This window comes from Lolium perenne, chromosome 1, assembly GCF_019359855.2.
Source record: "Lolium perenne isolate Kyuss_39 chromosome 1, Kyuss_2.0, whole genome shotgun sequence".
Lineage (NCBI taxonomy): Eukaryota > Viridiplantae > Streptophyta > Magnoliopsida > Poales > Poaceae > Lolium > Lolium perenne.
In genome coordinates this window covers 265,576,760-265,602,610 of record NC_067244.2, presented here as the reverse complement: position 1 = coordinate 265,602,610, position 25,851 = coordinate 265,576,760, and the positions used below count along the sequence as shown (strand labels likewise).

At 47.1% G+C, this 25,851-nt stretch overlaps 3 protein-coding genes, 1 non-coding gene and 1 pseudogene across 11 annotated transcripts; 1 reads left to right on the top strand and 4 right to left on the bottom strand.

The window, feature by feature from the left end:
• Positions 1-2: 2 nt before the first annotated feature.
• LOC127327928 (probable E3 ubiquitin ligase SUD1) lies at positions 3-4,078 on the bottom strand (annotated as a pseudogene).
• A 1,905-nt stretch (positions 4,079-5,983) lies between these two features.
• Positions 5,984-6,056, bottom strand: TRNAV-UAC (transfer RNA valine (anticodon UAC)). Its single transcript has one exon. It is a non-coding gene; the product is annotated as a tRNA-Val (tRNA).
• Positions 6,057-6,235: 179 nt separating this feature from the next.
• Positions 6,236-21,336, top strand: LOC127327856 (uncharacterized). Of its 8 annotated transcripts, XR_007868797.2 has the most exons (10): positions 8,863-8,992; positions 9,075-9,260; positions 10,627-10,754; positions 18,545-18,620; positions 18,877-18,961; positions 19,059-19,174; positions 19,301-19,340; positions 19,570-19,730; positions 19,859-19,924; positions 20,896-21,336. XR_007868797.2 is itself a non-coding variant. In XM_071825034.1 (8 exons), the coding sequence occupies exons 1-6, from the start codon at positions 6,244-6,246 to the stop codon at positions 19,630-19,632; spliced, it is 504 nt and encodes a 167-aa protein (XP_071681135.1). In that variant the 5' UTR covers positions 6,236-6,243; the 3' UTR covers positions 19,633-19,730; positions 19,859-19,924; positions 20,896-21,336. The 8 variants fall into 8 exon arrangements, 5 of the variants coding, with proteins under 5 accessions (XP_071681135.1, XP_071681133.1, XP_071681132.1 ...); XM_071825034.1 differs by lacking the exons at positions 8,863-8,992; positions 9,075-9,260; positions 18,877-18,961; positions 19,059-19,174 and adding exons at positions 6,236-6,322; positions 7,409-7,526; XM_071825032.1 differs by lacking the exons at positions 8,863-8,992; positions 9,075-9,260; positions 19,059-19,174 and adding an exon at positions 7,537-7,620 and having other exon boundaries at positions 18,272-18,620.
• LOC127327858 (AAA-ATPase At3g50940) lies at positions 8,196-10,064 on the bottom strand. The gene is made up of 2 exons (XM_051354666.2): positions 8,997-10,064; positions 8,196-8,891 (listed from the first exon to the last, which is right to left on the bottom strand). The coding sequence occupies exons 1-2, from the start codon at positions 9,978-9,980 to the stop codon at positions 8,412-8,414; spliced, it is 1,464 nt and encodes a 487-aa protein (XP_051210626.2). The 5' UTR covers positions 9,981-10,064; the 3' UTR covers positions 8,196-8,411.
• LOC127327854 (AAA-ATPase At3g50940) lies at positions 8,196-22,456 on the bottom strand. Its single transcript, XM_051354657.2, has 3 exons — positions 21,342-22,456; positions 20,671-21,225; positions 8,196-8,336 (listed from the first exon to the last, which is right to left on the bottom strand). The coding sequence occupies exons 1-3, from the start codon at positions 22,335-22,337 to the stop codon at positions 8,301-8,303; spliced, it is 1,587 nt and encodes a 528-aa protein (XP_051210617.1). The 5' UTR covers positions 22,338-22,456; the 3' UTR covers positions 8,196-8,300.
• Between the last annotated feature and the right edge of the window lie 3,395 nt (positions 22,457-25,851).

Genomic DNA, 25,851 nt, shown 5'->3' with positions numbered 1-25,851 from the left:
CATGGCATGCCAATGTTTGTTCCCACATAATGAGAAGGCGGATCTGGTAAATAGTGAAAGTAAACATACAACTATCAATTCAACAATGCCACATAGATGAGTTGGGAAATTTGTCAGGAGCAACACCAGTCGAAAAGGCACAATTCTCTCAGGGAGATTGCGTCCATGCCTACCTGTCAGCATCATCTCAGCTGCATCCTTGCTGTAAGTAACTTGACATATATAGTCCTTCATGTGTTGGGTTCTAACTATTAATATCAGAAGATCCATCAGCAACGTCTTGCACCCTCTTCCCGATGAGGTAGAGGTCATCCCTGATCGAAGCATGGAGTTCGACGCAGAACACCTTGGCGAGATAGCAGAAGGCACCCAAGCCAAGGATGACCAACCATGCGAAGCGGTACACTACCGAGTTCACGGCAGCAGAGTAGCCAAATCTTGGGAAGACGCCCTTGGAAAGCACATAAGGAACACACAAAGCAGCTACTAGCTTCGTGGCTATAGGCATGAATATATCTTGAAAGAACCAGCACAGTGATATCGCCCCTGAACGGTAATCTGCCCTGTATCGAACAATCTTCGGGCCCCACCTTTCATCAATGAAATTGGCAAGGAAAGGCGTGGTCCTTGTATCATGAACCTTTGAGGCAAAAAGTGGCAAGTTATTTTGTATTCCTATCTTCGATCTAACTAGTATAACCTAACGAGAGTAGTTCAGGAATCATCAGCATGCTACCAAAAACTGTGGCAGATACAAGTAGTGATAATTGTGCGCGTGCTTGATGTCCGATAAGATAAAATGAAGGGCAGAGGGTTATGAGTTTATTTAATGAACATAGACCAACTAAACTTTGAAATGAGATCTAGCTAAAATAAAAATATGGAAGTGTTCTTGTTCTTATGGACTCTAGCCGTGGGATTTCCGCAATCGGTACAGTTTGAGTGCCAAGTAGCAAATTATACCTGGTCTAACTATGTTAAGTTTGGTACATACATTTAAGAGAAAAGAAAGCAACAAGAAAAGTTGCAACTCACCAGCTTCATCCAGATTCTCAGAAGTACATACCCCATGTACCAAATGTAGAAAACTGAAACATCGTCGTTAGGCCCAGCGAGTAAAGGTATTAGTAATAAATCAGCTAGCGACCCGATCAGGAAAGGGACGATGACCACCTGAGAGCAGACAACTTTAAGTTATTTAACTGTAGGATAGAATAGAAACAATATAAAGGAACCCACCCCAAAGTAAAGTTTCTCACCAATAAGAACTTTGCCAGATTGCGATTCAAAGCTAGAAGGTGTGCTCTCTCACAACTCATATAGGCAAATGAATCTCTAGACGCGGCAATAATAGTTGATATGCTGCTAAATCCAACAACGAAAGCAAGCAGATCTAAGAGAAAAAATATCGACAAGTAAGCCCAAAAATTTAAAAATACACGCTTTGTTTACGAAGGAAGTTAACTGTCCAATAACAATCTCTAAATAATCATTACCGTTGGATTTTAATCCACCTGCTAGTGGCATCCAGGTGATGGCAAACAACAAGGCACGCCCAATTAAGATTGAAAAAATAAGCACGGCTGAATTGAACATCGCAACAGTCAACCAGGCAAGCACCACACTAGTAGCGAATGAATGCCGAGTTACCTTCTTCAGTAGGCACCCAACGTACATGAGTATATCAGTTTTGTCTATGAGAAATCTCAAAAGAAGAACACGGCAAATTGAATCGGCATAGTTTCGTGGTGCTTGCCAAAAAGATAAACCCTTGGCAGGATGACCGAAGTAGCTGTGGGTCACAGACATCCAAATAAAGTGTGGAGTCATGAAAATCTGCACAATACATCAGCATATGAAACAAAACTGAATACTTACGTGATATCTAATGGGAACAAGCCTGGTGCCAACTGGTCAGCAATTTGAATAGGAGTAAAAATGACCACAGGCACAATGGTAATGCTAACCAAAGTACGCTTCTTGAAATAAAGTTTGTAGAATGGTTCGTCAATGTTATAGTGAGAGGGGATGGCAACTCCTGGCCTCAAAATCTACTCACAACAAAATGCAATATCCATTATACCCCTGAACTGTAAACTACATATACTATTGACATGATGAGGTGTATAATATGATAAATACCTTGTGAAGAACTATGAACAAAATGGCGAGTAGATACGAAAATGTGTGCCCGACAAGCCAATGAAGAGCGGTTGAAGCAAAAGGCGAAGCGAGCAGAAGTTCAAACCTTTCAGACATTGTTGCACCAACAATTTTTGAAGCCCATATGTCAAGTCACCAGCCAAACAACATCGGGTACATAGCTGCATTCAGGAACTTAAGGCAAAAGTTGGCAAAACTGATAAAAGCTACGATCCCTGCGAGTAATATACCAGCCAACCTTCTAATGAAAACTGCAATCGTAAGGCGTTTCCCTCTCAAGTATTGGCCAAAAGTGTTCAACACAACAGAAATTATGCCCGCAGAAATTATAAATCCATATCCAGTAAGAAGAATGCTAACTCTTGAAGTGTAGGAGTTGACTTCATTCCCACTGCAAAAATCGGAACATGATATGCACCATAGGATTATCCTTCCCAGTGAGAAAGGGAGAAAGCCCAAAATACAAGCAAGGCCCAGGTCACATATTACCACCTGATTAGACAAGCATATTGTTATAATTTTTCCTAAATCCATAACAAGCATTAGAAATGTGAGGTGCTCAATCGTATTTTTAAAACAATGGATAGTAGGTCTTCCCGTGTGACCATAAATTTAGTTTTCCACTATTTCTGGTGATTATGTGGACAAATCAAGGATGACAAGATGTGCTAAATGTTGCTCTAATCCCAGATTTTTTATTACTACTGTATAAGAATCTATAATGATCTTATCAGTCAACCTAGCAGGCTAGCATACAAAATGTACTAGACAGAGGAAATTGGTTCAAAAGCACCGGCCATACCATCAAGAACGCTTCAATGGCATATAGCGCAAGGACTTGCAGACCATCAAATCCTTCAAAGTCCAGAAGCTGAGTTTCCAGGTGATCAACCCAGCGCGCAAACGGAGATACATCAAATAGCTCAGTCCAATGCTCAACTGCAACCAAGATCGCAAATAAAGCGAGGAGGGAGGCAGTAGAGAGGCGAATGGAGAGCAAGTAGTGCACTTGACCAAAAGACTCGGCAAGGGCGAGGCGCCATGCCCAGCGAGTTGCAAGGTGAATGGAAAATTCTGGCACGACGCAGACGGCGAAGACGACGAAAAGGAGAGGGAGCAGCAGATCCCTGAGTTTGTCAGGCAAGCCCACCAATAACTCATAAAGGGGCAGCCTCGAAGGGGTGTCTGCGGCATAGAGAAGTTTGATGGAGATGTCGCGGTGGCACACCTGTAATGATTTGAAATGATTGTGCGCATCAGCATCACATCAAAATGGAACACAGAAGAAGGAATTAAGCGTGACCAGCTGACCATGACATAAATAGTACAAGAATGTATTGCGAAAAAGGGACGTTTTCACCGAGGAATCATGACATGCCATAGCATGATAATTGGTGAGTTTAAGCACGAGCATCTCGATATCTCATGATATGTCATAGCAATTGGGATTGGAATTGGTTGTGGATAAGCGGGGTTCTAAACGAGATTGGCAAAAAGGAATTAAATAGGCTTGAAACACATCAAAGCAACAGAATCTAGGTGCACATTCCATAAGGGAGGATTTTTCAATGGGGAATTATTGCAAGCACAGCATGGTCACGAGGTAAATGGGACTGAAATTGGTACGTAGTGAACAAAAATGAATGGGATCTCATTATTCACAGACACAGTGGACATGAGAATCCCCAGGCGGCAGATGCGGCGGGAGACGATCAGCGATACCTCACACCGGCGTTTCTGGCGGGCGGCGATCCACTGGAGCTGGCAGTCGTCGTGGACGAACCTGATGCTGCCGCGGCAGGCGCACGGGTGGCGCAGCGGGCGGGCCGGCTCGGCGGGCAGGCGGCAGATGCGGCACTCCTCCTCTTCCTCGTCTTCCCTGGGATCTTCCTCCGCGGAGAACATTGCCTCGTCGGAGACGACGTCGGCGGCGTCCATTGGCATTCCGCTGCGAAGGTTCCCGGCCGTCGTCTCGAGCGAGGCCGGGGGTTTAGGAGGAGCAGATCGAAGGAACACAAGAGACTGGGTCGTCTTCTCGTCCCACATAATTCACATTCTCGGCCTTTTTTTCTCGTCGTACACTGCAGCCAGCTTGTTCCGGGCTTCCGGCCCAAGAAGGCTTTTTTCTCATTTTTCTTTCATTTTTGTTTTTGTTTTGTCTTCTTTTCAGATCTATTTGATTATATTGGTTTTAAGCTTTAACTACTTATATTTTCACTGTTTCCGTATCTTTAATATTAATCTGTTTCTTCATATTCCAGTTCTGTTAATATTTGGATGCTCCTGTTACACATTTGTTGTCTTAATATTTAAGTTTTATTATATTTTTCATTGAAAAATATTAATATTTGTATTAGTAAATCTACCATGTTTGTGTAGTTATTTCTATATTTTTCAGAAAATTATTAGAATATGAGTGTTTTATAAATATATGAACAATTTCCATGCATTTTGGTCTAGGAAGCGACTATCCAAACGTAACTATTACACCCTAAGGTTTCCATTCAGCCCTTCCTCCCATTTTCTCTTGCATGCATGCAACTAATGACACTAATACATACAGTGATGTCATCATCAAAGATTTCTTTGGTTTCAAACTTCTGAAAAATATGTCTTCAAAGGCTAACCCCTATATCTCCAACTGTGCATATAATTGCAATGTCAAAAAAAAAAAAATGTAAATCTTTTTACCGAGTAACTATGTACAATTATCATGGTACATGTTCTGTGCTAATTTCGTTATTGCGCAACATGGGATTTAGATTGCCAGATCGGTTAACAGTTACGAAGATAAATCATGTTGAATTTTTACAGTTAGCAATTGAGATGTCACCACAAGGTTGCAAATTCCTGCTGCAAAGGGGAAAAGAGCATGCAAAACATGAACCAACACAAGAAGACTAATTTGCTTACATGTGCTAATAATTTTTTTCCCTTTAGTATAAGACATGATTTTACATATAAGTTCAGTACGGTAAAAATAGCATAAAAATCTGGATATAACCAATACAGTTAGTGATGAATCTTACAAACGTGTAAAAACCTTGATGGTTTTTTTTCTACATTAGGATATAGAAAATGACAACATCTGATAAAATTTACAGTTTTGAAATCTGACAAAATTTCAACATGGACTGGTACGTGACGTGGCAACTCAGAGCTGACATGTCATCATAGAGTACGGGTCAAACAAGATGAAAACCAGAACACTTGGGGGGTTTTGTGAATATAAGGGGCTATTTTGGACCAAATGAGAGATTAGGGTTGTATATGCTGAACTCTAGGACAAGTTTATGGGGATAAAGTCGAAAAGTGTCACTGCTCCCTTCATTTAAAAAATAAATTAAAAATCATATTTACACTGGACATAGTTAATGTTGTAACCTGCAAGCATGCAAAACCGCAATGCAATTGCAATTTTTTCAGCATGACGTGGTGGAATCGATGTTGGAAAAAAAACGGAAAAAGGAAGCGTTCAGAACTGCTATGATTTTGACCACATCCACTTGGAGAAATGAGGATCTACCAGGTCAAAAAAGAAAAGTAAAGAGATCCGAAGAGACATCGTTGTGAAGACTCGCTATCTCTCGGTGATGCTATAGCAGGTGAAGTGAAAGACTAGGTGTCCATTAAGTACAGTTTGAGTTATACTGGATGTTGGATGTTAACATTTTATAATATCAGACAAGATGGAGTATGTATGTGCAGTTTTTTCTTCTGCAATATCTGTGTAGCATGGATTTACTGTAAAGTTAGTTAGCTGATAAAGAGAGAGAAAAAAATCCAGAATAAAAGTTGCCAGCTGAAATAGAAAAATATATGCTGCTGCCCAGGATCGAACTGGAGACCTTCAGTGTGTAAGACTGACGTGATAACCACTACACCACAGCAGCTCGTTGATTAGTTATTGAATTAGATGGAATTTATCTCCACACTCCCAGTCGCCATGTTTTAGTCTACCTCCGCTTTGCCGCGCTCCAGACGACTGGAAGCCAATGGCCGCTGCCGACGTCTCCGACGAGGCCATGTTCTCCGCGGAGGAAGACGAGGATGAGTACCGCATCTGCCGCCTGCTGCGCCATGCCGCGGCAGCATCAGGTTCGTCCACGACGACTGTCGGCTCCAGTGGATCGTCACCGGCCACCAGCAACGATGCGAGGTATCTCATATCAATCCCTCCCTGTCCGCCGCCCAGGGTAACTCGTGTCCGCCGTGGATGATGAGATCCCGATCATTCTGGTTCACTACGGACCAATTTCAGTCACATTTACCCCTCGGGCATCTCATGATATGACCGTTGTGCTTCACGTGTTTGCATCAATTCCTCACTGAAGAAATCTCCCCTCATGCAATTTATTTAATTCGGTCCTGTCATATCGTCGCAATGTAAAAGTTCCTAGCATCGTGGCTTCGTCGTCTTTGTCGTCTGCATCGTGCCAGAATTTGTCATTCACCTCACTAATCTCTGGGCATGGCGCCTCGCGCTTGCCAGGTCTTATTTTTCCAATCTCAGTCGGGCGTGCCATGTTGTTTTCCATCACCTGGATGCCACTAGCAGGTGGATTAAAATCCAACAGTAATGATTATTTAGAGATCGTTATTGGACTGTTAACGTCGTTCGTAAACAAAGCGTGTATTTTTTAATTTTTGGGCTTACTTGTCGAATTTTTTTCTCTTAGATCTGCTTGCTTTCGTTGTTGGATTTAGCATCATATCAACTATTATTGCTGCGTCTAGAGATTCATTTGCCTATATGAGTTGTGAGAGAACTCACCTTCTAGCTTTGATTTGCAATCTGGCAAAGTTCTTATTGCTTCAGTTTTCTCTTAAATGTATGTTTGCTACATGGCACCCAAATTTGCATATACGATGTTTCAGTTTTCTACATTTGGTACACGGGGTATATACTTCTGACAGTCTGGCTGAAGCTGGTGAGTTGCAACTTTTCTTGTTGCTTTCTTTTCTCTTAAATGTATGTACCAAACTAAACATAATTAGACCAGGTATAGTTTGCTACATGGCACCCAAATTGTACTGGTTGTGAAAATCCCACTGCTAGAGTGGATACCAACAAGAGCACTTCCATATTTTTATGTTTGTCAGATCTCATTCCAAAGTTCCGTTAGTCGCTGTTATGTTCATTAAAAATAAAGTCCCTCCCCGCTCCCCCGCCCCACCCCCTCTTTCTTAATTCGCTAAACTGGCAACCAAGTTTGATCAGGAGTTGTACCACTTTTTTTCCCAGGCATGGGAGGAGTAGTGAGCGGCAAGTTTCCTGGAAGCTCATTAGTTTTCTTGAAAAGTGGAGAAGGTTTCCTTCCTGGTGGCCTACTGGTTCGTCTTCTGCTTCCACTTGTGCTCAGGTCAGTGTGTTCTGTTCCGCATTGTCTGACGCTGAAATTCCATGCTCACGTACGTGGACGAAATGAGGAAGACCGGTCGACGTCGTCAGTTGAAGTATGTTACAGCTATTATTTATTGGGTGTAGCTGAAAAAATATAATCCATATATAAAGTTGCCATATATACGCGTGATTTACTCCAGTGGCTGGTATCTGGTTGGGGAAAGTGATCAGCTTACTTTATCTTGTTTGGGTCACCTTTTTTGGAGGGGTGAGGATGTACCCTTTTGTTAAACAAAACAGGGGATTAGTTCCTCTAATCACAGCCATTAGTATGCTTTGATTTTCATGCAAAGTAAGCCGGAAAGCATGCAAGCACTCTTCAGTTAGATTTCAGCTTATTTTTGTTTCAAATCCAGTCATCCGATTCTGCTGTGCTGCGTGAGGATTTGGAAATGATATTTTTTCTGTGGACTTCAATTCCAAATCTAGGGTGAATATAAATGAATGGTACAGAATTTGAGATCACATAATGGACAAACTACGCAAAAATTTGCTGAAGTTGGTTCTTTTGTAGTTGGCTCTACTGGCCAATGTCTTATACAGGATATTCACATATATAACTTCTTGTTGCAACAGTACTTACAAAATTATTTAGAAGCACACTCTGGTTAGTAATGGTGCGCCTGACTGTTCCAAAAAACCTAATGTTATTAGTAGTCAAAATGATCACAATTTTGCAGTGGATCTCCCAAAATGATCACATATTTTGCAATGGATCCCCTGTAGGACCTATCTATATAGTACACACACTCTGGTCACTGTTAGCTTCTGCACTCCTAACTGCTTCAGTCTTTTGTGAAGGAATCATTCTTCAACACAACCTCTTTGTCATCTTTTTTCTCCTCTACCTCAAACTTTCAGTCTTGATCTCATCGCCATCTTTCGTTTCGTCCACCTGCATACTTTCAGTCTTGATCGCATTGGCATCTTTCTTCTCATCAGCGTGTTTGTTTTCAGTCTTGATCTCAACGGCATCTTTCTTTTTAGAGTTTAGGAGCTCAACTAGATCATGGAGCGCAACATCAGTGTCGTCATTCCTCATTAGAACCTCGGCAACCTCTGCAGGCGTCACATTCACCTCCTTGATCAGCTCCTCGATCTCTGGATATGTGGCATGGGAGTCGATGGCATGGTAGTTGTTGGCAAGGATCCGGAAAGCCTCCAGGGTGCAGTACCCCATGTGGATGTGCATGTCCATCCTGCCGGGCCGCAAGAGTGCCGGATCAAGACGCTCCTTGTAATTGGTCGTGAAGATGATGATCTTTTCCTCCCCACTTGTCGACCACAAGCCATCAACAAAATTTAGCAGCCCGGATAACGTCACCTGTGCAGACAGCAAACAAATTGTCATCAGCATAGACAAGGATATCTGAGAAATTGAGTAGAGAGGTTCGTATATGTGTGGAAGGTATTCTGACTTCAAAGGTACCTTTTCTTCTGACTTCTTTCCTGTCGAACTGGACTTTGCATGTTCCTCATCTTCATCATGTTCCTCCCGCTCCTTCAGCTCAATGGTACAATCGACATCTTCAACCACGAGAATGGATCGGTTGTTCATGCCGATAAGAAGCTTCCGGAGGTCCGAGTTGGATTCGACCCCAGTCAAGTCAAGGTCATATATGTCGAACCTGAGGTGGTTGGCTATTGCGGCGATGAGGCTGGACTTGCCGGTACCCGGCGGACCGTACAGCAGGTACCCTCGCTTCCACGCCTTACCGATCCTCCTGTAGTAGTCTTTCCTCTTTGTGAACCTGTCAAGGTCATCGATGATGGACTGCTTCTGCTTCCGGTCCATGGCGAGTGTGCTGAATGTGGAGGGGTGCTGGAGGTCCATGGGGGCCCAGTCGTCCGAGTACTGGTTCATGTAAATACTCAAGCTCCTCTCCCCGTCCCATATGGCCTTGGCCGTGGCGACGATGAACGGGAGGTACTCCTTGAGCGCCTTCTCCTTGTGCCTCTTGTGGAAACTCACCTCGTATGATCTGACCTCATGCGCCCCGGTGCCACTCTCCGGGTCGCCCTTAACCTCACGAGTCACTAGACACCACCTGAACTCCGCCCCTCCGTACACGTCGGGCATCTCCTCCCCCGCCTCCATGCTGACGACCATCTTCTCAGCCTCACTATCGGTGCTGCTGACCCGCAGGCGCTGCATGCCGATGTTGGCGCCGGCTCCGACGCGCGTGGCGAGGTAGGCCTTGACAGCGCTGTAGACGTTGTTGTAGGACCACCCCTCTTTCTCCTCGACCACGATGGTGTGCTGCCACGTCAGGCGCGACCGCAGGCTGTTGAGGGCCGCGGAGAGCGCCTCCCGCACCTCGGACGGCAGCAGCTCGTTCGCGAGGCCCCGCACCAGCATCAGGGATGCGGCGAGGGAGGCCGCTGTCGCCATGGTCTTGTCATAGGACGCCATGGCTCTTGTGAACTTGTTTTTGTGTGTATATGTGTGAGGGAGGGTGGGTACTGGGTTGGGGCCTCTGTTCTGTTGCTCCGTGCTCCTGATATGGAGCAGTGGCCTGAGGGAATGAGGGTGTGTGTGGTGGGATTTTATAGGCGCTAAAGTGTGGGGTGGGTGGTTGACTGAGTTGTGTCTTCCTCTGAAAGGAACGGGCCCGAATATGGTCTTCCAAACCCCACTCATACAGATGCAGCCAGCAAGGCCTTACTTAGCAAAACCTATTAGCATCACGGTACGAAGCAACTTCCATCGGTTAAATTGATCAGTATAATGTTTTCGGCACATGTTTCTTCGCTAATTAATTACTGAGCAAAAGGTATGTTTACTCCAAAAAAAAAGGTATGTACTATAGTCTTCTAGTAGGTAATAATTCTCCTGGAATATTATCCGTATGGTACTAGTTTTAGATTGTTGATACAGTCTTGTAATTGTCACTTGGTAACATGCGATTTTTTGATGGGCGATGCTACCGTGTCTTCGCGGTCACCGAAGTACAGTACTATGTTTTGTCTTTTGATTCACTCGTTTCGTCGTTCCGGGCTGTAGCTTATTGGTTCTTTGGCTCTGTGCTAACTACCACATATCATACGTTTCGTTTCAGATATTGCTCCAGATTCGTAAAGCGGCCTCGGGGGGAAAGCGGTGCAGACTCTGCTTCCTTGGCATCCAAGTTTGCCTGGAATCGTTCCACTTTTTTCCTGCTGACTTCCACACAAACTAATTCAGCAGGTACCCTCGCTTCCATTCCCCAGCGTTGATATTATTCATCCACTAAATGAATTGCACGCTTTTATCCTCGGAATCACACGTTTTGGAGCCAAGTTATTTTCGTTGACAACTTTAGGACTCGTTTCTGATGGAGCTCCAGAATGGTAAAGCGTTCTTCGGGGGGAAAGTGGTGCGCACTTTGCTTGTGTTGTGCCGCCAGGTTGGATCAGGAACTGAACCGCCTTTTCTCCGCAAGGCCGAGTAGAGAGTTGTGCGCGGCAATTTTCCTGGAAGCTTACTACTAGTTTTCTCGAAAGCTGCACGAATAAGAAATTTTTTTTTTCCTGGAACAGAGGTAGAACAGAAAGGATAGGGAAAAAACAAATGGATGCAGGCGCATGTGCTCTGTGTTCACCATATTTTTCTTCGACTTGTGTGCTCGGGTCGGTATGTGCGACCGTGTGCATGTCTATGCCTTTAATATTGAGTAGATATATTGAGAAAACATACTTTATGTCGATTCTATTGATATTTGTATAATATTCTAAATTTCATAATTTCTTTGTAAGAGAGCACCGAACACATTCACTTACTTGTCAATTGCGGGTACACCACGCATCTTTGGGTTTCAGTCCAACAAAGTGCCTTTGCACGTGGACTAAACCCCAACGGATTTAGTGATGTAACTATTTTTTTTTTTTTTGCGAAGAACACCCCAGATCTATTATCAAACACGGCAGTACAACACACCCCCAAAGAAACCGAAAATTACAGACGGGTCCTTGGAGAAGCCGCCCCCTGCAACCTCCGACGCGGAGCAAGGACGCGCCGCCGCATCGCCTCCGCCGCTCCCTCCTGGAGCCAGCAAGCTTGTCTCCGGCGATATCCACGCGGACGGGAAGTCGTCACTCTCGGTCTCTTCGTACCAGCACGACGGAGAAGAAGGGGAACGGGGCACCACCAGGTCAACTCTCTCACCAGCCGGCGAGAGAGAGGAAGATCCAGAGTCACTCCACCTGCAAAGCAGAACTCCCAGGTTCCACGGCGAGGACGGAGCCAACCTCGTCGTCGCGGAGCGGGAACCAGGAGACCAAAACTCCAAAGCATGGTCGCCGCCTCCGGCACAGGGACCACGCACGGAGACTATACAGGCCGAAGAATCCGCAGATCCCCGGCCACCGGAAGTCGCGCGCGCCACGACGAGGTCCCGAAGGACACCGTCGCAGGAGGGGAAGCACGCCGACACCACACTCCTAACCGCCAGCACCACCACCTCCATGACGCCGTCGGCCGGAACCCTAACTAACCCTACGCTATACACAGGCCGAGATCCGGGGTTCCCCCACCCTCCCGCCGCCGGAGCGGCCGGCGGAGGGGGAGAGAACCCCCGGCTCACCGGCGAGCGCGGGGAAGAGACGGGATCGCCCAGAAATCGCCTTTCTCTACTGTTCACGAGAAAGGGGAAAGTGACGGGGCTATCATCTCCTGATTTAGTGATGTAACTAAAGGCGCCTTTGGGGTTCAGTCCATGAGTCCAACAACGGGATTAGTGATGTAACTAAAGGCAAAATACACTTACTTGTCAATTGCCGATACACCATGCGCCTTTGAGGTTCAACGCGCATACGCTGTGTGTGCCGGATTACATATTATTGATGTCCAGTCCAACAAAGGACGGGCCTCTCAATTGATAGTTGGTGCTTCAAGATGACTGACTCAACTACAAACGGCAACGCGTCGTCTTCTCTCACATTACTCATCTACTGGGAAATTTAAAACGAGTGTAACGCAAGAGTTTTTCATAACAAACATGCCCCTCTTTCGATCATCCTCGACCATATCAAGAAAGAGGCTCGCCATTGGGTAATCGTGGGAGCGAAAAATCCGAGTGATTTGATGCCGGGAGACTATTCCCGTTGTATTTTGCCTTCACTTTCATGCAAAAGAACTCTTCTCAATTAATCAAATGGGCTAAAGCTTTTGGCCCCTTTCAAAAGAAAAAACTAAGATGTAACTAAAATTATACAGTATATTATTTAGGGATAGAGGGAGTACTTCGTATGTGAAAAAGCAAATTCGTTCATAGTTTCTTCACTCCCTGGTGCTGTCTATACTTAGCTTCCATTTTCTTATTTCGCAGAAGTGAAAATAAAAAAGCACCAGCACTTTGCGTTGGTCCAGTCGTATTCCAGGCTCACCAAAGTGAAGAGCGGCAGCGACCGGCGAGTCTTCCGGTGCGCGCGGCGGTCGCACCAAATCGCCGCCTCCTAAATTTCCCCTCAGCCATTCTCTCCACCGTCGCCGTCGTCTCAAACCCACAACCGCTCCAAAGACCACCGGCGCAAGCAAGGAAGCGCGATGGCAGCGGAAGCGGGCGGCGGCGACCTACTGTGGTCCGACTCTTTCGTGCCGCCACACCTGGCCGCCAAGCCCGAGGTCCTCGCCCACTTCAGACGCAAACTCTACCAGCGCCACGCCGTGAGTAGTACATCCTGATTTATTCTCCTTCATCAGTCCTTAATAAACGAACCAATGCGTCAAGGCCATCTCACTACTAGACCACTGCTGACTTCCCGGTTGCCCAATATGCGGATGACACGCTCATAATTATGAAAGCAGACGTTAATCAGATTCATTTCCTCAAATCCTTGCTCCACCGTTTTGGGCAAGCTACTGGTCTCAACTCTCAAGGTCAACTATGCTGAGTCAAACCTAATCCCCATTGATATTTCTGAAGAAAGGGTGGCTTTGTTCACTACTGCTCTTCAGTGCCAGCTCGGCACCCTGCCTTCCACCTATTATCTTGGTTTGCCTCTTGGTTCTACAGATCTTCTTACCTTTGCTCATGACCTTTCAAAGAACACTGCCCTCCTGTTCAATGTACTTCAATTGTGGCAGCACATTGAGATTAGTCTATAAATGGGTTCTTGAGGAAGCTGAGAAATACATGAGGCATTGTCTGTGGAGGGACAAAGATTCACACAAAAAGTACCCCTCTCTGTGGTTGGCACAAAAGGATAAAGATTCACACAAAATATTTTTCATGCCTTCTTACTCATGTGTCATGTGTGGTGATGATGTTCTGGAGTCTAGAAATCATCTCTTCTTCACATGTCCTTTTGCAAGGATGTGTTGGCAATATCTCTGTCCAGATTGGACTGCTCCAGCCTCTGCTTCTTTTGCGGTACAAGATGTCCTTGTTAGCCTGAAAGAGAAGATTGCTCAGCCTTTCTCCATGGACATTATTATGCTGGTTTCCTGGGAAATTTGGACAACCCGAAATGATTACATTTTCAAAAATATCCCTCCTAATATCTACAGATGTAGAAAAAAGTTCAAAGATGAAATGGCTTTGTTACTTCACATAGCTTAAAGGAAAAGTTATGCAGGTCTAGCATCTTGGGTTCAGAGTTTTGTCTAGCTTTCTCTAGTTTTCCAAGTGGCTTTAAGGGCTTGTATAGCTAGTTTTCTTTTTTTAGCTTTTTGTGCTATAACCCTGTATTTTTATACCCAAAATCAATAAAAAAAAATCACAGCAGAGTCCTCCTGTTTCCTCAAAAAAGTAGAACATCCTGAATTCCTGATCCCACTCCCTCCTCCGTGCTCGCTTAACTGCTCCCCACATAGATTCCTGGTACCTAGGACCTGACGTGCTTACTGTACGGATCGAGGCTGGGTTCGACCAATTGCAGGACCAGGGTTCGGGTCCGCTAGCTCTGTAGGCTGCAGCTGCAGTTTGACGACGGTCTGTTCTTGATGCCTGTTTTCTGTTTTGAGACAGGGTAGTGTTTTCGGCTGAATTAGTTAGAGGGAGGTGATGTAACTCGTTGCTACTACCATCTGCTGCTCTCCCTGTTGCTGCATCTTGAGCTCCCAGCTCCTTTGAACTTGCATTATTTCGTCAGTGTGAAAGGCGTCAGGCTCACTCTTAGTTGCTTTGTCTAAATGAACCATCTATAAATGATAGAGGCATTCTTAGCATGGTTGGGGTGCGCTACCTCCATAGGCTGCAGCTCACTCTTAGTTGCAACAATCTAAACTAGTGAGAGTGTTAGGGCTCGCAAATTAGGTAAACCATGCTACGTTTTTTACTAGCCACTACCAATTTCCTAGACTGTGTCTTACTGATGAGTTCATATCATGTCTAGGCTTTAGTTCGGGATCAGCTGCCCCAACACCATCACCACCAGACAGGCAAGGCTGCAAACCCTTTACACAGTGATGCACGAACTATACATTTCTCCATAAATGCATAAATGTCTGGGTAAGGAACAAGCCACCCTTTTATGCCGTGTATCCATGTGTAATTATGTAATACTTGTTGTGAATGAGCAACTAGTATTCACTGTAGGCCAAAGGCCAGTACATGTACAGGTGATACAATATGCAGGGAAGCCCTCATACACTTGAAATATACAGTAAAGGGGTCTATACACTGGAAATATGAGATAGATGGAAATAGACACAGCCTCAGCCCAGAAGTGAGGAGGAAGAGAGGCAGCGATCATCATCGCACGAGCCGTCTCAAGCAGGTGGCGATGGTTGCACTCAGCCACGCCATTTTGGGCATGGGCACCAGGGCAGGAGAACTGGGCAAGAGTGCCCTGCTCAGCAAGAAAACCACGCAACAGCTGGGAGATATACTCACCAGCGGAGTCAGCCCGAAACACACAAATAGGCGTGGAAAACTGAGTATGGACCATGGCAGCAAAACGCTTATATATCGAGAGAACCTCGCTGCGAGAAGTCATAAAATAGATCCAAGTGTGGCGAGAGAAGTCATCGATAAAAATAACATAGCAGCGTTGGCCCCCCTTGGAAGCAAAGGGAGCCGGGCCCCATACATCAGAATGAACCAAATCAAAAGGACGCTGAGATATAGACCTCGACGAAGACCAAGCCTACAGCCCTGACAACCCTGAAGCGAGACATCTCCTGAGACAGGCCCCAGAAGACCTCGACGAAGTAAAGACGACAAGCGAGAACCACAAAGATGACCAAGACGATGATGCCACTGCTGAAAGGAGGTGGGAGTGGAAGCAGCAAGCACACGTGGTGCGGTCGGTGAAGTGGTGGAGGAAGGAACATGAAGCCAGTCAAGCTCCCAAAGTCCCTGGGAGTCACGGCACCGAGGGCCGGCCCCAACCAGTGCCCGAGTGTGAGTGTCCTGAACAGAACAAGAATCAACATCAAGAATGACCCGACAACCAGAATCAGCAAGTTGAGCAGCGGAAAACAAGTTCATGGTAAGACGGGGAACATGAGAAACATCAGGAACGGAAAAGGAGGGAGTAGAAAGAATGCCACGACCAGCAACAGGAAGAGAAGTTCCATCGGCAGTAAGAACACGGACAGGAAGAGGAAGAGGGCGAAGAGAAGAAAGAGAGGAAGAATCAGGAGACATGTGAAAGGAAGCTCCAGAATCCAGAACCCACGAAGATGTACCTGACTGTAGAGGAACCAGCCGCGGAGGCAGCAGTGCCCGTCGAAGCAGAGCCAGAGGAGGCAAGAAGGCGCTGAAGCCTCGCAATATCCTGCTCAGTGAAGCCAGTGGTGACGAGCGGTGAAGGTGGAGCACGAGCAAGCACTCCTCGCTGCTTCTAATAGCAGTCAGACTCAAGGTGACCAGGCCTCCGACAGTGAGTGCAGAAACGAGGAGGACGAGGACGACCTCCACCGCGAGAAGGGCGAGCTCCTCCAGTAGCAACAGGCGCTGGTGTGGGTGGAAGCGGCGGTGCAGGGGCAGCCGGAAACCGAGCGGCAAGAACAGAAGGTGTCCCAAGTAGACCAGCACCACGTAGACGAGTCTCCTCAGCACGAAGCTCAGTCAGCACCTCGGAGATAGGAACACGGCCCCGAGCAAACAACTGGGCACGACGGGGCTCAAACTCTGGACGAAGTCGAGACAGGAACTCATGGATCCTCTGAAAATCCATATCTGAACGTACTGTCCGGCAACACTGGCAAGTACCACAGACAGCACTGCGAAGGGAGTCAAGCTAGAACTCATCAACAGTAGAGTCACCCTGCTGAAGATCATGCTCCTGACGCAAGACAGATAAATACAGAGAATCCCCAGAAGGCTGGTAGCGCTGACGAAGATGAGACCACATCTCAGCAACAGTAGCAAGACCCATAAACTCAGAAGCAAACTGTGGCTGAACACTCTGAGAAAGAACAGCAGCAGCCCTGGCATCCTCATCACACCACTGAGTAAAAGCCGCCAGACTATCCCGATAGGAACCAAGAGCCTCTGAGTAAGCAAGTACCTGCTGCTCGTATGCCTCATCAGCAGCAAGCTCGGCAGACTTGGCTGCCTCCTGAGCAGCCTGAGGAGCGTCATCAGCGAAAGCCTGTGGCACTGGCGGTGGTGTAGGAGGCACAGGAGCAGGGGGATGCGGCGGACAAGGGACCTCGCCGGTAAGAACACCCCACAGCCGAAGACCACGCATGTGGATGCGCATAAAAGCAGCAAACTCCCCATAGTTGGTACCATCAAAGATCACTGGGCACCGAGGAATACTGACATATCCAGACGAAGAGGATGCCATCTTCCTTCACCTTTTTTTTTTGGATCTGGCTCTAGCCGGTGCGGACTCACGTACAGACAGCGCTGCGGATGCGAGCCGACTCGTAGGCCGGCGGCGCTAGGGCGGACCGGCCGGGGGCCGGAGCAGGTCGGAGGAGGCCGGGCTGGTGCCGGACTGGTTGAGGGCGGCCGGATCGGGGCCGGCTGCAGGCGGATCGGGGCCGGCCCGGCGGGACGAGGCGGCAGCGGCCTGGGCAGTGCCGGCCCGAGGCAGCCGCGGCCTGGACGAAGTCGGCCTGGGCAGTGCCGGCCAGAGGCAGTGGCAGCCGGAGCGTGGCCGGCTGGAGATGGCCGGATGAGATCTTGGAGGAGGAGCTCGATTTGGAGCTCAAACCCGACGAAAATGGGGAAAGACTTCAATCCCGACTAGAACATGAGAGGAAGAAGAAAGTGGAGCAGCGGCGGCCGGAAAGATCATCGGCGGCGGCGCGGATCGAGCACGGAGTTGCAGCGTGCAAAGAGCTAAACCTAGAGCTCTGATACCATGTTGTGAATGAGCAACTAGTATTCACTGTAGGCCAAAGGCCAATACATGTACAGGTGATACAATATGCAGGGAAGCCCTCATACACTGGAAATATACAGTAAAGGGGTCTATACATCACTAACAATACTCACTGAAAAGAGTAAGTTTATTTGGTTCCGTTTCCTCCTATAATCACAACAAACCTTGTTGACTACCTGAAATGACATAGTCTTATCCTTAACAACAACTTCATTCTGCATTGGAAAGTCATTTCTTAAAAAGGCCATAACAATGGTTTCTGTTACTTCCTCCAATCCATATTACTTGCCACTTAAATAGATGTATTTACAATTAAAATGTGTCTAGATACATCTATATTAGTGTGAAGTAATATGAATCGGAGAGAGTAGATAACTTGGTCATGCTACCCTTGGCACTGTAGTGTATACTTGAACATGACATGCTTGAACTTCTATATGTTAGGTACAGGTTGTTGCTGGTCTGGGAATGGTTCCTGTTTTGCCAAAGCATCTTGCAGACAGAGCATGCAAGCTTTCGTTGCTGGGAACAGTCTTCTCCTTGGGATTTTCTTTGTATAGAGTCCTATGGGATAAATACCTGCCAACCTTAACCTTGAGTGGTTCTTCTTTGTTTAGCTGTGTTTCTTGCCCTGATGAACATGTTGATCTAATTCTCCGTTTTATCTGCATGAAGAAACCAAATGCGTTGAACATGCCTGCAATCTGTTTGTTGCAGTCTATACTTGGAGCCAAGGACTTTTTCCGTTTGATGTTCTCTGTGTTGCTTCTCACATCTCAGATGCATTTAAAGAGTAAGATACAATGTTTCTCTGGCATTTTCATGATTCTGATATCTTTTTACTGCTTTTTTACATAGTGATGCAGATTTCAGACCCTTAGAGTACCCTCCTAGTAAATTCAAATGAACTAACTTTTCAAAGGAGATGTGTTTTTTGAAATTTTAGTTCATTTGATTGAACTAAAGAGGGCAGAGGGTACCCTGAGGGTCACCAACTTTCATCCTTACTTTTACATATGTTTACAAGTTCCAATCTTCTCTTTTCACAGTTGCCGCACTACCTGTGTTCTGTTGGGCAGTTGATCATGTTGCCAGATTACCAAGGCGTAATTTTGCCCACTCATCTTTCTATAGGTAATTATCTGTAGAATTATCTCTGGATTTCATTTGTGTAGTTTGTTGAGTCTCCACTGCCCTGCGGTCAATATTGGCTCTCTGTTCTCTCTTTAAGGGAATATACTTGGAAGAACCCTGTTTTTGAGTGGATGCAAATAACACCACACTCAGCCTCCTTAGTTCAAATGTCGAGCTTGCCTTGCGGTTTCTTCTGATCATTTCTTTTTTCTCGTAAGTTTCAAAAAAAAAATATCTTTTTTCTCGTATGTTTCTCGTATTTCCCTCAGAATTATGAAGACTTAATTTTGTCTGAGTAGTTACATCTTATGAGTTACATACACCTTGTTTATCTTGCAGGTGGCAACACAACATAGTTCAGACATTGATCTACTGGAATGTGAGTTATCTTCTGCACGTCTGGTCTTACTTATTTTCTCTCGTTGCTTTTGTGCATTCACTCCGTAGCTAGAGGATGACTTGAGTCACAGTTCGATCTTCTACTGCACGTTAACAAGACCACAATTGACTGTACCCTAACAACTGTCAATCTCTGGCTAGCAATCCTTTCAACAGTTGCAACTTTCAGTCTTATTGGTCGTTTCTTGCTTTGCTTGTCTGCTACTCAGTTGAAGACGATACTGTGCTCCTGTAACATCAAGCTATCACCAGAGCAGATCGTCAACCCTTAAATCCACCTCTACGCTCCATTCCTCGAAACGCCCATCTCCGCGGTCCCACAGTAGTGGCTCAGGCAGCTAGACATGAGGACCAAATCAGGATCTTGCAGGTGACGTCCGTAAGAGTTGTGCGTGGCAAGTTTCCTGAAAGCTAATTCGTTTTTTTTTTTTGAGAAGTCGAGAAGAAGGTTTTCCTTCCTGGTGGTCTACTGATTCTTCTTCGTCCACTTGTGCTCAGGTCGATGTGTTCCGTTCCGTTCCAGTCGATGCGGACGGAAGGAGGAAGACCTGTCTATGTCGTCAGGTGAGGTATGACATCTGTTATTTATATAGGGCATAGCTAGAAAAAGAAATGAAGTTGACATATATATGCGGGACTCGCTTCAGTGGCTGTGGCTACTGGCATCTGTTTGGGGAAAGTGATCAGATTACTTTATCTGGTCTAGGTCATGTTTTTTCTTGGTAGGGGGAGAACTCAAAACACTACAACAAACAAACTACCCTTTTATAAAGCAAAAAACAGGGGATTAGTTCCTCTAATCACAACCCTTAGTCTAGTTTGATTGCAAAGTAACTGCCGGAAACCGTACAAGCACTCCTCGGTTTGATTTCAGCTTTTTTTTTTGATTTGTTTCAAATCCAGTCATCTGATGCTTCAGAGCTGTGTGAGTATTTGTAAATGATAATTTTTTCCAGGGATTTAATTCCAAATGTTGGGTTAATATATAAATGAATGATAAAGAATTTTGAGATCACATAATGGACAAACTACACGGGAAGTGGCTGAAGTTGGTTCTAGGTCCTAGCTTCTGTAGTTGGCTCTACTGGCCAATGTATTATATAAGATGGCCTGTTGCATATATGTAACTTCTTGTTGCAGCAGCACTTGCAAATTTATTTACAAGCACATTGGGAAGTAACGGTCCGCCGCACTGCTCCCAAAAACGTGATGTTATTAGTAGTCAAAATGACCACATATTTTGCAATGGATCTTCCAAAACGATCGCATATTTTGCAATGGACCTCCTCTAGGACCTATCTAGATGGTACCGCAATCCTAACTGCTTCCGTCTTCTGTGAATGAATCATTTTCAACACAACCTCTTTGTCATCATTTTTCTCCTCTGCCTGCACACTTTCAGTCTTGGTCCCATCACAATCTTTCTTTTCGTCCACCTGCATGCTTTCAGTCTTGATCTCACTGGCATCTTTCTTCTCGTCCACCTGCTTGTTTTCAATCTTGATCTCATTGGCATCTTTCTTCTTTGTGTTTAGGAGCTCGACAAGATCATCGAGCGCAACATCAGTGTCATCGTTCCTCATCAGAACCTCGGCGACCTCTGCAGGTGTCACAGTCACCTCCTTGATAAGCTCCTCGATCTCTGGATACTTGGCATGGTATTCGATGGCGTGGTAATTATTGACGAGGATCCGGAAAGCCTCTGGGGTGCAGTACCCCATGTGGATGTGCATGTCCATCCTGCCAGGCCGCAAAAGTGCTGGATCAAGACGCTCCTTGTAATTGGTCGTGAAGACGACGATCCTTTCCTCTCCACTTGTCGACCACAAGCCATCAACAAAATTGAGCAGCCCGGATAATGTTACCTGTGCAGACAGCAACCAAATTGTTATCAGCATAGGCAAGGAATCTTTGGAATCAAGGAGTGGAGAGGTTTTACATATTTATATAAACATAGAAGGTGTTCTGACTCCAAAGTTACCTTGTCTTCTGTCTTCTTTTTCTCTTTGGAATTGGACTTGGACTTGGATTTTTCCTTGTCCTCCTCCTGCTCCTCCCGTTGCATCAGTTCGATGGTACAGTCGATGTCTTCAACCACGAGGATGGATCGGTTGGTCATCCCAACAAGAAGCCTCCTAAGGTCCGAGTTGGACTCAACCCCAGTCAGCTCAAGGTCATATATGTCGAACCTGAGGTGGTTGGCTATGGCAGCGATGAGGCTGGACTTGCCGGTACCCGGTGGACCGTACAACAGGTACCCTCGCTTCCACGCCTTACCGATCCTCCTGTAGTAGTCCTTCCTCTTTATGAACCTGTCAAGGTCATCAATGATGGACTGCTTCTGCTTCTGGTCCATGGCGAGCGTGCTGAACGTGGAGGGGTGCTGGAGGTCCATGGGGGCCCAGTCGTCCGTATCCTCGTTCATGTATATGTTGAGGCTCCTCTCCCCTTGCTTGATGGCCTTGGCCGTGGCGACGATGAACGGGAGGTACTCTTTGAGTGCCTTCTCCTTGTGCTTCTTGTGGAAGCTCACCCTGTAGGACCTGACCTCCCGGGCCCCGCCCCCGCCGTTCGGGTCGGCCTTGACCTCACGGGTGACGAGGCACCACCTGAACTCCGTCCCTTCGTACACGTCGGCCATCTCCTCCCCTGTCGCCATGCTGACGACCAACTTCTCAGGCCCGCTGTTGGCGCTGCTGACACGCAGGCACTGCATGTCGATGTTGGCACCGGCGTCGATGACGCGCGTAGCGAGGTAGGCCTTGACGGCAGGGTAGACGTGGTTGTATGACCACCCCTCGACCTCCTCGACGACGATGGTGTGCTGCCACGTCAGGCGGGAGCGAAGGCTGTTGAGGGCTGCAGAGAGGGCCTCGCGCGCCTCGGATGGCAGCAGCTCGCTCGCGAGGCTCCGCACCAGCATCAGCGACGCCGCGAGCGAGGCCGCCGTGGCGATGGTCTTGTCGTAGGACGCCATAGCCCCCCTCTTGCTCTTCCTCCTCCTCCTCCTCTTGTATGTTGTTCCTTTGCGAGGGTGGATTGGGGGCTCTCTGGCGCCCCGTCTGAAGCAGTGGTGTGAGGAAACGAAGCTGCCTTGATGTGTTGGTGGCGTGAGACTGGGGAAATGAACTGAGTCGCGGAGGTGGGGATCTGGGTGCGTGGGGGATTTTATAGTAAAGGGGAGGTGGGGGATCTGTGTGGGTGGTTGACTGAGTGAGGTCTTCCTCAGAAAGGATCACGTCTACATGACACTACCTACGGACACAGTAAGGCCTTACTTAGCAAAATGTAGCATCACATTACCACGCAACTTCCACGCAGCTCCCCTGGAATGGAATCCCTATGTGGCAAATAGTTTACACCCGCTGCCGTAATTGGCGCTTACGATATTGTTTTGAGCACATGGTTCTTCGCTAAGTAATTAAATTACTGAGCAAAAGGTAGCAGCGTCACACCATGACGCAGCATCACATCATCATCATGACGCAGCTTCCATACATTTACTAGGAGATAACCCTCCTGGAATATCCATGTCGTAGTATGTTTGTTGATACAGCCTGTAATTGTCACCTAGTATACCATAAAGTTTTCTCGATGGGCGATGCTATGTGTCGTTGCTGAGCTACCATGAACTTTTTATCTTCTGAATCGCACGTTTTCGGCTAAGCTATTGATTCCTTTTGGCTCTGTGCTAACTAAAGGTTTGCTTCGTTTCAGGTGGTGCTCCACTCAGCTTCAGATTGAGCTCGGGGAAAGTGATGCAGACTGCTTCCTTGCATCCAAGTTTGCTTGGAACTTTACCCTTTTTTTCCCGCAATCTCGTAGTATTCTCGAAAAAAAACTACATATGGTAGTATATCATTAATACAGCCTGTAATTGTCACCTAGTACCATAAAGTTTTCTTGATGGGCGATGCTACGTGGTTGCTGCGCTACCATGAACTCTTATCTTCTGAATCACACGTTTTGGGCTAGCTACTAGTGATACCTTTTGGATCTGTGCTAACTATATATTTGTTTCGTTTCATGTGGTGCTCCAGAGCGCTCCGGGGAAAGTGGCGCAGACTTGGCTTCCCTGGCATCTACATACAGTTCCACTTTTTTCGCGGTTTCCTCATATGCCAGTTGATTTCATACCAATCCCCTGGAATCTCCATATGGTAAAATTGTTGGTGCAATCTGCAACTGGCACTTGCTAACATTTCCCAGCACGGAATATCCATTAAATTAGTGTACTAGTAACACTTTTGTCATCTGAATCCGGGGAAAGCGGCACCACAACCACTCGTCATCCAAGTTTGATCAGGAATTGTACCACCACTCTTTCTCGAAAAGTGGAGAAGAAGAAAGCCTCTTTGCTGGAAAGGAGGTACTACTAGAAAGCAAATGCCGGTGCATGTGCTGTGCATCGTTCCTTGTGGACTGCCAGTGCTCAGGTCGGCGTGTGATCTTCATAGTTCAGATCGTGTCCTGTGTGGCTTCGTTTGTTATTTCCGTTCCAGCCTCCGCATTGGCCGCCGGTGAGACTCCACGCTCACGCACTACAGGAATGGGCGGGTACGCCGACGGCCGGCTGCCCTCGGCGTAGCCATGCCTTGCCCTCGGCGTAGGCTACGCCGACGGCAGCCCTCAGCGTACGTCGTCGGCGTCTAGGTCCCTCGGCACAGACGTGTCCACCGTCAGCGTAGGCATGGCCATCGGCGTACGCCACCTACGCCTAGGGCCATGATCACCGTCGGCGTACGCACCGTCGGCGTACGCTCGTCGGCGTGCTGTCGCCGTTAACAGCGCGATGCCATACGCCGAGGGCATCCCCCTCGGCATAGAGAGCTACCAGAGGCGACGTGGCGCAGCGTGGCGGGCCGTAGCCAGGGGCTATGCCGAGGGCGACCCCCTCGGCATATAGGTGGACGCGTGGCAGCCCGTGGCGCACCGTCGCATCGTCCTCTCCGTGGCTGGCTTGCGCCGCACGCCAGAGTCTACGCCGAGGGCAATGCCCTCGGCTCCGGCTGCGCGTTCGGTTAATTTGGTTAATTCGGTTCGGTAAATACGGTTTTTCAGTTAATACAGTTTTAATACTTCGGTAAATACGGTTTTATACACAAATACGGTTCGGGTTCGGTAATAACCATTTGATATCGGTTAGGTTTCGGTAATAACCATACTAACCAAAGTTGACGCGAATTTTTGAATGATACATAACTTTTATGGTCATAAATTTAAGTTTTGTATTTAGTATAACCAAACTATCAAAGTTGATATCACAAACTTACAATTTAGAAATGCAATTCCACATAATACATGATACAGTAACAGTGGTATATCAAGAAACGAACACAGAGAGAAGGTGAGATTCAGACTTCTTCGTTCTTCACGATACAATTTCAGAATACAGTGGCTTAACTGCCCCAACACTCCAGCAGCCAACAGGCGCACAAGGCACATAGACCAACTGCCCAGCTACAGCGACGATGATGATTGATGAGGACGAGACAGATCCGCGCTGGGTAGATCGTAGTAGTTCCAGACGTGAGGCAGTTCCTCGTCGGCGGGCGGAGTTGGTTGATTGGAGATTCGTGGCGGCAGACGCCGTAATCCACCGGTGTCCTTGCACCGTCGTCCGTCGAGGCGTGGAGGATTAAGGAGCTGCTGACGGCGGACTTGCAAAGAAGTGATGTTAGCTAGAGGTGGTCGTAGCCGAACGACCGGAGGACGGCGCGCCGCGTCCTCGTTGTGGAGTGAAGGACAGGAGGTGGGGGTCGCCGTGGAATGGACTGGAGCCGGGCTAGGACACGGAGGGGAGGAGGCGAGGGGCCGAAGGAGGCTGGATCCTAGAGGTGGGCGTCGCCGGACGGCCGGAGGACCGCACGCCGCCAGCAGGAGCTAGCTACAGCTAGGGTTCGGCGCCGCCCGCTGCTGCTCGCTACGGCCTTGCGGTGTGCCTGTTTGCAATCGAGACAACACGGACTGGGAGGCTGGCTGTTCGACTAGTTGGGCCACTGGGCCTTAGGAGCGTGCTACCATCCTGGGCTGACTTCGGTTAGTTTCGGTAAAAAACCCGGTTTTTCGGTTTTAAACCGAATTAACCGAGGACTATCTGGTTAGCACTTCTGCTAACTGTAACCTTAACCATAAACTGAGAAAACCGGAATTTCAGTTGCACTTAGGTTTTTTTAGGTTCGGTTTTCGGTTTCAGTTCGGTTATGTGCAGCCGGACCCTCCGCATAGGCCCGACCATATGGTCATGACAGGCGCCTATGCCGACGGCATTGCCCTCGGCGTAGGCCCTACCATTTGTTTTTTTCGATTTAAATTGTGTTCCAATTCATCTAAATTCAGTTCAGCGGGTCCAATACATCCAAATTCGACCAAATTCACCATAATTCACCAAAATAGCATATAATTCACATAAAAGCATACATGGTGCACATAATAGCATACAAGAGGAGAGTGCCATGTCATCCAAATACATAGTAGTAGGTACGCATGAT